The following is a 10,156-nucleotide window of genomic DNA, read 5'->3' as shown; positions in this document are numbered from 1 at the left end:
AAGAACATCCCTTGATGTCTTGAGCAAGGTGTAGTGGTTTTCTTTTCTTGTCATTTGATATCGGAAGCAGTAGATCATAGAAACAATCATTGTAAATCTCACAAAATGAAACCCAAACAGAAAACTTCATGTAATTTTTCACAGTTGTGCTAGATTGTTCCGAGCCTTTTAAAAGGTCTTCCAAATCTGCCAAGTACAAAGTATTACAAGTCAATATAGGCCTAATAAAGTGAATTTCATTTAAAAAATTAATAAGTGAAAGCTGATATTACAGCAGCCTTCTAAAAAACACTTATCCCAGACAAAAAGCCATTGACATTTTCCCTCCCTTTCTTAAGTATCTGGAAGTCACACACTTACCCCACATAGGTGCAAGAGACACATACTCTACCACTTCCTTTTCCACTTGCACATTCTAACACATACAGCTTGGTTAGAATCCTTCGAGTCTCTTCAATATCTTTAGAGGACAGACAATTAAACTGACAAGTACACCTCATTCTGACTTTTTAAAGCAAACCTATTATTTAGGTAGTTTTAAAATGCTAGAATTGGGTATTCGGTTTATCTAATTACATACAGGTACTCCAAAAACCTGTCAAGATAACACTAGGACCTGTAGCATAAGTAGTACCTCTTCTCCTTGCTACACTTTTATCTCATTTAATGCCTGTTCAAGTATTCTTCTAACCATTTTATCCTTGTCTTTTCTGCTCAGATCACTTGCTCACTCTGCAATTCACAGGCATATAAAAGTACCAAGTAGTCATTATATTATTAACATGGGCCAGAAATCAGTTATTGACCTTGAGAAATCTTCTTTGCAAGCTTTAATTACAATTCTTTAGTAGAAAACATACCCTTAGCATCAACTGGCTCTTTCTTGTTAGTGTTATTTCGACGGTCTACCTACAAAAGACAAAGACTTTAAGATGCATTGTTGACAGTACATCACCAGTACACCACCAGTTACTTCTGTAACAACTTGATTGTCCTACTAGATACGAATACAGTGTAGTAGCAATATGGCAATACAAAGATCCGGGCTACACATCGTGCCTAGGTCAATGCACCTGTATGCTCCTATTGAAAGGGGTGTTCTTACCTTAATACTCATTCCTGACACTTCCCTCGCATCAGGCCCTATCACACTATACAGCATTTCAGCTTGCTGAACCAGAAGAAAAACAGAGGGCTGGCAGCCCACACAGAAACAGGGCGATTTAACAGGATGATTTGCAGGAGTCCAGTTGCAGTTTAACTAGGGAGTCCTGACTTTTTTTTTTGCCTTGGTATTTGGCTAATTCAGGATACCATACCTCACAGCTTACTAGGTCAGCCCTCAGAAACAGATGCAAGTGTAGAACACTCATTCACTTCAGAAATTGAGCAACTTATTGCTTCATGATACAGGCTGTTGAAACCTTTCACCGTTGAAAAAGTCTAGGTTTTAGAAAGAGAAGGAAAATCTTCTGCTGAGCTCTTTCAAAAAAAAAAAAGAGAGTAAAGGTAAAACAAATCCCAATAGCTAGAGCTTACGAGGTTCATACACACACACTCTGTTCCCAGGCTCCGTATTGATTGGTTGTTTTTTTTTTTTTTTTGGCACAGAACTGCAAAGTACAACTCATCTACCAAAATCAGTATGCTTAAGAAACACGGATTAAGAAAAACAGGTGTGGTTTGGGTCAGGTGTTTTTAGTGTTTTGTCAATAGTATATTTCATATAAAGCTAGGATTCCATAAAGTGATTCCCGACATAGTTAACTATTTAGGTAAGCAAAACTTTTAGGTTTAAGCTTTACACAAACAAAACACCCCCCCTAAACCTGTCTCTGTTGAAGTAGATGCAAGCTTTGCCATCAAATTTATAAGCTGAAGTATTGTTCTTACAACCACAGATTCAGAAACTACAGGGGACTTATATGTGTATTCAAACACACATACATGACAGGTTTTTTCTGAAGTCCTTGAAGATTGCTAGAGCTAGATCTAACATATGTTTGTGCTTTTGAAGTCCTCTGAAGTAAAGTCTTGAAGAATTCTGCTGCCACCTGCCTTCCATGCTGGAGAAGGCCAGTTAACTAAGTCATGGATAAAAATCAGGGTAACAGCTATATTCCATCCCACAACAGCCAGAACACCTCATTATAACCTAGCATACCACTAGGCAGGTGCCTAATTCTTTTCATTAAAAATAAAAAAACCCCACAGTAATCCCCTTCTAGTTCCACTTCGTAGCACATGCTCAGGTTTTTCTACATTATGCCACTCACTTCAGAATTAAAAACAGCAAGACAAAGCTATGCTTATACAAAATACAAATCCCCCATAACTGTAATCAGACTAGAGAGCTTTAGAAATCCAGACAACGCACAAAACTAAAGTGTATTTCTGGCCTGCTCAGCAGTGATCTGTTTAAGAATTAAGTCTGGGAGAAACCCATTTTAATTCAAATCTTTACAAGTCCACTGGCTTTATAGCTCTGCTGTTTCAAAAAAACATTTTGCTTCCTTTAAGGATATTTGCCAAACTGCAGGAGGGGAACAACCTCAAAAGCATTAATTTCTTTCAAGTATCCCAAAAGATAGTAAATTGTTTGAAGGAGCAGACCTACTAGCATCCCCATAGATGGGGAGATTATTTGCATTCAGTCCTTATTAAGCACCAGGAAACCCAGAGGATAAATTATCAGGTGCCCAAGCTATAAAAAAACCCCTCAGCATTTACACCCTATCAAGTGTGCAGCCTCTAGACAGAAATCCACAGGAGAACAGGGTTTATCACCTCTATTGCTTACTTTACCGCTAATCTGAACAGCTGACCGACAACAAATGGACACATCCACGCTTAAACATCTAGTTTCTTCCCATTGAAGAGTGAAGAGGATAACACTGAGCTATGTAAAGATGCGTGTACTCATCAGTACAGAAAGAAGTGCTCCCCTACCTCTTTTGTTAGGCCAAGTATTGAATTTTTAATAGCAGTTTCTTCTCTCCCTTGGTCTTTAGTCAGCTTGATATAATCTCTACACCGATAGAGTTTGAGATCCATTGCTGTGTATAGCTTCCCTTGAATACTTTTAAACAACATATCCATAGTCCTTGGCAGAATACCAATGTCATCTTCTGTCCCTGAAAGCAACATACCAAAGAAAGATCCTGATTATTACTGTGAACAAGCTATACAGATAAGTGAAGACAGAAAGATAAGCAACTTCTAATCTCAAGGCATACCTGAGGAATTTGCAGCCACTTACTGCATCAAGCCATGGGGTTTTTTTGTATTCTCAAGGTAACAAAAGTGTCATTAGAGTGTTTTGAAAGGCATTTGGCTTTCAGCAACAGTTTATGCTCTACCCCTTAGACAGCAAGGGGCATAACATAAAACAAAGAATGCTGGGGGATTCTGCAAAAGTTGAGACTTAAAGGAAAAACAAACAAGCAAACCAACAGACATTGAATAAATATTTGCAGTTTTTCAACCACATTTCACTCTTCCTCACAAGGAAGTAATCTTGAAATACAACTAATGACTGATCTGTCAGCTGCAGTCCTGTACTAATTCCACAGACCCTACAAAAAAGAGTTCAGAAGCCTTGTCAAGACTCATTCCTTTCCCTGTCCCAGACCCTTTTCTCAGAGCATACTAATTTTGCACCTGAAAGGCAAAAACGAGTCAAATAAAAGCTTTAGTGGATGCTTGATCTTTCTGAATCCAGACACAAGTTTAAAAATGGTTCACTCCACTTTGATTTCTAAACCAGAGAGAAGAGGAGAGAGGGGAAAGTGGAAGAGAAACTACTGTCCTCTCTCCAACACTGACAGTATCAGCTTCCAACCTCTGATAATGTCTCCTACTCCCGAGGCAGAGCAGCTTTTACCAGTTACAGCACTAGCTGTGCCACTTAAGTCAGAACCTATGGAAAATCTGGCACCCAAACACCAGCCAACCTGGTAACCAAGTAACATATTCATTTCAAGTACTGTTGCATTACATTTGTTTCTCCTCATGTCCTCCCTAATCATTTTCTTGTTTATTGTAATGCCACTTGGAATTCAACTTAACATGAACAAAGTAACAGTCAAACTGGCAAACAATGAACCATCCAAAATAACTGCTTCATCCTTCACTTCAGTCCTTCCCTATTGACTGAATACAGGCTCCCACACAACGTCAAGGTGAGAAGGCTAGATTGATGATACTGGAAATAACAGAAGAGGAAATCACACCTTCCGCCCTGCCCATTCTTAGCACAAGTTGATAGTTAGCTCCTAAAAATATAATACCAGGAAAAAGTCTGCAGAGTCTGAAAAGACACAAATCAAAAAATTCTTGAAAAGCCACACCACACAATACACCCTAAACGAGTCAAGCACGGGGGACGGTACACTTTAGGAATTTTATTTTTTGTTATTTACCTATTACTTATCAGAACAGGAAAGAGCATCCAATTATTGCCCCCGATTAATAAGGGAAAGTACTGGCAGTAGTCTTTAGTTATAATCCACCTAACAGCAGATCATTTAGTCAGTGTCACTTCAATAAAGATCAACTTCATACGGCACAAAACTCATTGTCCTTCTACTACTTGTGAGTATAAAATAAGCAGTATAGCATCTAGAACTTCCATTTCATTATAGTAAAAATTGTTTCCATGTGAATCAAATCACCTTGTTCATTAAAATGCTTTAAAAAACAGAGAATGACATCTTCTGACCAGAAAGGATATCAAGCTTTAATAGTACACAAATAGTGCACCAGGAGACAAGGTCTCCCAGGATATTAGTGGTAAGCTCAAAAACTTGAGACAAGACAGAAATACTTGGAAATAATCAAACATGTTTCAAAACATTTATTCTCTGCCTATAAGAATTGAAACAGACTCAAATACTATTCCTTCTTTGAAGATAGTGCATAAGATGCATACGACCTTTAGAATAATAATTAAAAAAATACACTAGTCTGGTATAGAGCAACTTACATACTTTTCACATCCTGATACATAGAAGATGTATTCTGCTAACTCCCCCTCCTCCCTGACGTTCTAGATACTCGGAGGAAAAAAAAAAAGAAGTCACAAACACCTGGTTGAAATTATTACAGCCTTACAAAGCAGGCTCCCTATACATTTAGGTAAATGCTGGCAGTGACTCTGTCTGTTGGCAGTTTAGCAAGATTTGTTATGGAAGGAGACTTTCAAAGGCTACTTATTAATATTCAAGAGAAGCCAAAGTATAGGGCCTACAGCTTAAATAAAGGAAAAAGTTCAAGCACTTCTGCTTGAAGTAATCTGTACTTTAAAAAAAAAAAAAGGAAATTCATTCAAGGATAACACATTTTTGCTCCTACCTTGGAACGTGTAGGTTCTCCCACCATTTGTAACGCCGTGGGTAAAAATAAGACGATTATATCCATCTAAGAAATCTTGTACCAGTTGCTTCATGGTACCTTCAAAGAACTCTTCTTGAGTTGTTTCAGGTCTGAACACCTGAGCATTACCCAGAAACATCTTTATTTTCTTTAAGCAATCATTTGAGACTTTTAAAGAGTCTTCTAAGATTATAAACATATAGAATTTAAAGACTATTGGCACTTTAAAAATTTAGTTGGCTTGGTACTAAATAATAAATCAAACAACTTTTTCCAGGAATAAATTAACAGTTTTTAAAGACAACTCATTTACTCGTGAAAAAGTGAACTTCTGTATCATCTGTGCAGCAGCTTTTTCACTCAGTCGACTCGGAGAGTTTTTGGGAGGCTTCAGTATGATGCTTGTTGAGTCAAGTGAAATGCAGTCCTATTAAAAGGAAGCACAAGCAATGCATGCATGCAAAGAGAACAAAGAGCTCAGGTTACTAGGAAGAAAAAAAAAGGCCATACACTTAAAGTATCTTTAAACTAAATAAATGTCACACCTGCAATTCATTTTCTCTTTCCAATGATGTAACTGGCCTAATACACAGGCAATAACATACTTAGGCTTACAAAAACATACTTCGGCTCCAAACTGCTCCTCTTAAAAAAAAAATTAAAAATTAAGGAAGTTAGAAGTTTGACTAGAGTTTTTGTTTGATAACTAGCACGTTAAGGCAGTTTTACTTTCATCAAGCTATTTTGAACAGACTTGATGACATGGGAAGCAAAAGTAATTCACTACATCAGTTTTTACAAGTGCTCAGGCCCCTGCAGAAATTCACTGTGATAACTTAAGAGTTAATAATCTCACAGCACATAACAGTAATATATACACTACCTTCAAGCCAACTAGATATCAAGAATGAAACCCACAAAAACATTCTATGATTCAGCTGCTCTGAATCGGCAATTAGCCTCACTCACAGAAGACTGATGCACCCAATAAGGTATCAATGCATTGCCACACAACTTAATCTAATCCTCTGTATTGATAATAAGGGAACTAGAGAGTTAATCTTAGAAACACAAGCCTGTTACAATGGTATGTAGTAGTGTGTAACTTGGTACCAGTGCATGACCACATCTGGCATAAAAGTGATAACAAGACCCTTAAATCAAGGACGTTGCGCTCATTATCAGGGACTGCACTTCAAGGCAGGAACTCTTAAATCATTACCAAGGACCTTGTTAGGAGAACAGGACCTGAGACTGCTGTCAATCAAGAAAAAGGAAGATGAGAGCTAAAAGTTCACCAAAAGGACACGGTGATGAAGAAGAGTGGAAGAAGTAAAAGACCACCAGATGTCTCTGAAGACCCCCAAAAGGACTAAAATGGACATACGGAAATGGGAGTTGCCTATGATAATGAGTTCCGGGAAAATTGTTAATATGTTAATCATCTCTTGCAAGTCTTATGAATATATATAAAAACTAAAAATATAAGCCTGTAACTAACACAAGCACGGTATGCACGCTAGGTGGAAGGATCCCCCATGCATCCAGCGCTGCTAATAAAGAATACTGAATCACTGCTAAATTTGATGTTTAATTTCTTGGAATCAGTATCTCCTTCAAATTAAAAACGCTTTTCGTCTTCTCTGTAAGATTCTGATTATTCTTATCCATGAAATGACTAAGCTTATTTAAAAAAAAAAAAAAACAAAACCAATGCTATCCAAACAATGCAAACATTAAAGCTTTCTCACCTGGCTTGCATCTGAGCTTGAAGAAACAAAAGAAAATGCAGCAGAGAGATCTGCTTTGCTATCTTCCACACCTACTGGTCCTGTTCTTTGCAGTGGCTCAGCACTAGCAATGTAGGATGGTCTGAAAAATTTGGCATTATCCAAAGTTGGGTCCATCCTGCAAGACAAAATAAAAGTATATCTTGATCTCTGATTACATAATGTAGAGCTTCTGAAGTCCCTTAAAAGACAAGGCAATTTGAGACCAATAGCTGCAATTTCTTGAAGGAGAAAGCTTTCTTCATCCTATTCATAATTTACATAGCAAGTTTCCAATAGCTGGGGATAGGGTGTGCAGAGGGGTTCGCATCATGATAAATCAAGAACAGCTATCCTTCTTTCAAGGAAAAGCAACTGTTTACCAGCAAAAAGCCTTACACATATACCACAACCTTGCTAAAAACCATGTTGGACAAGGAAGATATAATAAAAATAATCATATCGTTCCACATCCACTTCTCCATCGTCCCATTCTAGTTGCTATAAATACTTATACACCATCTGATATATTGGTGATAAAAGTTTTATTAATATGGTGATGAGAGATAAGCAAGCAGCGCTGGGTGCATGGGGAGTCCGTACTCCTCCTAATTGCACACCATCAAGCGTTTTTCCCCGTGTTTTATTGCTTACATTCGTTAATATTTAGTTGATTGATTAATATGCCTATACATAGTCATGACCTATACCTGCTTCGTATTAAAATGAGTTTAAGAGTTCTTTTATGTGTGTGCAGTGTCCTCTAGTGGTCGGGTTCAGGGGTCTTCAGAAGAAGTAAACGAGTCTTCCTCAGCTTGCACTTTTCACCTTGAGTCTTCTTCAGCTTGTACTTTTCACCTTCATCTGTTGGCGCATGCTCTCTTCTTGTTTCAGAGTTCTGCTGTTTCTCAAAACAAATTGGTACCAGCCCTTGTTCCCCTTTCAGACATATTTTTTGTTATCTCACTATTACATCAGACCCTTAGTTTTAATAGGATACCTCCCTATATCTCAGAAGGTCACGGTTCATCTGTTTTCCTAGCGGCGTTCATCAACTGTGACAGTAAAGTTTCAATTGCACCGACACAAATCACTATCTTCTCTCACATAGTGTCCATTTAGAATAAAAGCTCATTGCAAGTGAAAGAGTTAAAAGCCCCAAGAACAAGGAAGACATTGTAGATGTCTCAGTTACTCAACTAAACAAAGGAAGGGCTTTTGGGGGACGGCTGGAATGGCTGTTTGCTCATATGGAAATGCTGGAATGGCTATTGCTCATAGACTATGGCAGCAAGCATTCTAGCAATTAGACACCTACCACATGGCCTCCTATGGTTTTGGAGCTTTGCACACAGCGATTCAATGGTCTTCTAGTACTACACTCCTGTGTCTATGCCACAGCAACACATACATATTGTCTCTCTAAATACTAATGGAGAACACACAGTGTTCATTAAAACAACAGACAGACCAGGGCTGGTTCAAAGCCCCTTTGCTCACGAATACTGTTGCCTATTAAGCAGCCACAACATTTTTGTTCCCGCCCGGCACAAAACCTGAAACAGGTCTGCGCTTCAGTGTCAAAACAATTAACAGCTCAGTTTTCCTATCTAGCCTGTAAAAGGCAGATACAGAACTTCACAAAGCTAAGCAAACGTCATCAAGCTGCAAATGAGATAAAGCTACACTTCAACTAAGCAAGAGACAACCATTCAGCTATGTATGCAAAGCTGGAACTGAAATTGTTCCTATTGATACCAAAAGGTTAAATAATTCAGCTAAATGAACAGAAAAGCAGGCACATTCTTTAGCCTGGCACCTCAAGGTTGGGAAGCACCAAGAAAAAGAACAAATGATAGAAGAAGGGACACTGTCATCTAAGTCAGCAGGCAAGAATGTGGAGAGAGGCCTCCAAGAGAGGGAGTTCTAGACAGGAAGGGAGCCAAGCTGATCAAACGTTACAACCCACAGACATCAACAATAAATTGGCTGACAGCAGGACCGAGGTAACTGTGGTAGTGGCAGATCACGACCTCCAACTCAAATGGCCCCCCCCAAGAGGCAAAAACCCCGCTTGGGGAGCGTGCGTAGTTAATATAGAGGCTTCATTAGTGCTTACTGGGGATGCGTACTAATTTACATCAGAAGTGAGAAACTTAGAACCAATCCTGAGTGGGAATAACAACGAATATGTAGTGTACTATGAATATGCAAATGTTTTATTGTATATAATACGTATCTTCACTTTACTCAGTGTGCACGCTAGGAGGAACGATCCCCCATGCACCCGCACTGCAATAAGCCAACGTTGGCTTTCTAAGCTATCATTTGGTTTAGAGTTTTCTCGGTTGCGATTTTCAGCAACAACACGAGCCCAGCACTCGGATCGGTAAGGTTCAACCACTGACAGCATGCAAAACCCAAGACACAGACTGTCCATCTGTCTACACATTGTGTCACACAGCACTGCAATTACCTCCGATATTCTGGGGCAAACAGGTGTATTGCCTGGCTCTAGCCACTAAAAGGTACTTGTACACTAGGATATGTTATTGTAACTCTACCTGTCGTGACAACAGATTTTAGAGCTGCAGACGCCCTAAGAGAAGGGGATCCTGAGTGGTGCACACAGCTAGGCGTGGTGGCAGCACACACACAGCCTCCAACACTGTCACGCAGCACAAGAAAGGGTAGAAAAGGCTCTAAGCCACACCGTAAGCTTAGCAGCTTGCAAAAAAAAACAAAGCATCAGGCCTTATGCTTAGAAGAATTCAAAAGGAAGATCTTCCCTCTACAAGTATCACTCTTTCACTTCAAGGCTTCGCACTACTTTGCCCTTCTTGTGGGACACTGCCGCATGGCTTTGTCACCATCGCTGCCCTGGGCCGAACGTTACCCGCCATTTGCACGCCCCACAGCAGTACCGAAAAGTTTCCACACACCTTTCACCCACCGTAACGCCAGCAACCACGATCGCAGCAGGGAGAAGCGAGAGGAAGAGCCCTCGGCACCGC

General features: G+C 39.3%; 1 protein-coding gene across 1 annotated transcript; it reads right to left on the bottom strand.

The window, feature by feature from the left end:
- Positions 1–2,922: 2,922 nt before the first annotated feature.
- LOC104158093 (kinesin-like protein KIF20B) lies at positions 2,923–7,627 on the bottom strand. Its single transcript, XM_009695655.1, has 5 exons — positions 7,542–7,627; positions 7,125–7,281; positions 5,687–5,800; positions 5,353–5,491; positions 2,923–3,134 (listed from the first exon to the last, which is right to left on the bottom strand). The coding sequence occupies exons 1-5, from the start codon at positions 7,625–7,627 to the stop codon at positions 2,923–2,925; spliced, it is 708 nt and encodes a 235-aa protein (XP_009693957.1).
- Positions 7,628–10,156: the final 2,529 nt, after the last annotated feature.

The sequence above is a fragment of the Cariama cristata genome, unplaced genomic scaffold, assembly GCF_000690535.1.
Source record: "Cariama cristata isolate BGI_N322 unplaced genomic scaffold, ASM69053v1 scaffold14412, whole genome shotgun sequence".
Classification (NCBI taxonomy): Eukaryota; Metazoa; Chordata; class Aves; order Cariamiformes; family Cariamidae; genus Cariama; species Cariama cristata.
Note: the sequence above shows the minus strand (reverse complement) of the source record. Positions and strands in the feature narration are given on the sequence as shown.

What these genes read in the sequence shown, in the direction of transcription:
- LOC104158093 (XM_009695655.1), bottom strand. Translation starts at nt 7,627, where the DNA reads ATGGAGAAGTGGATGTGGAACGATATGATTATTTTTATTATATCTTCC. An exon ending in AGCAAGGTTGTGGTATATGT is followed by an intron (nt 7,282 to 7,541) that starts GTAAGGCTTTTT and finishes TTTGTCTTGCAG; the next exon opens with GATGGACCCAACTTTGGATA. An exon ending in CAAGCTCAGATGCAAGCCAG is followed by an intron (nt 5,801 to 7,124) that starts GTGAGAAAGCTT and finishes TCCTTTTAATAG; the next exon opens with GACTGCATTTCACTTGACTC.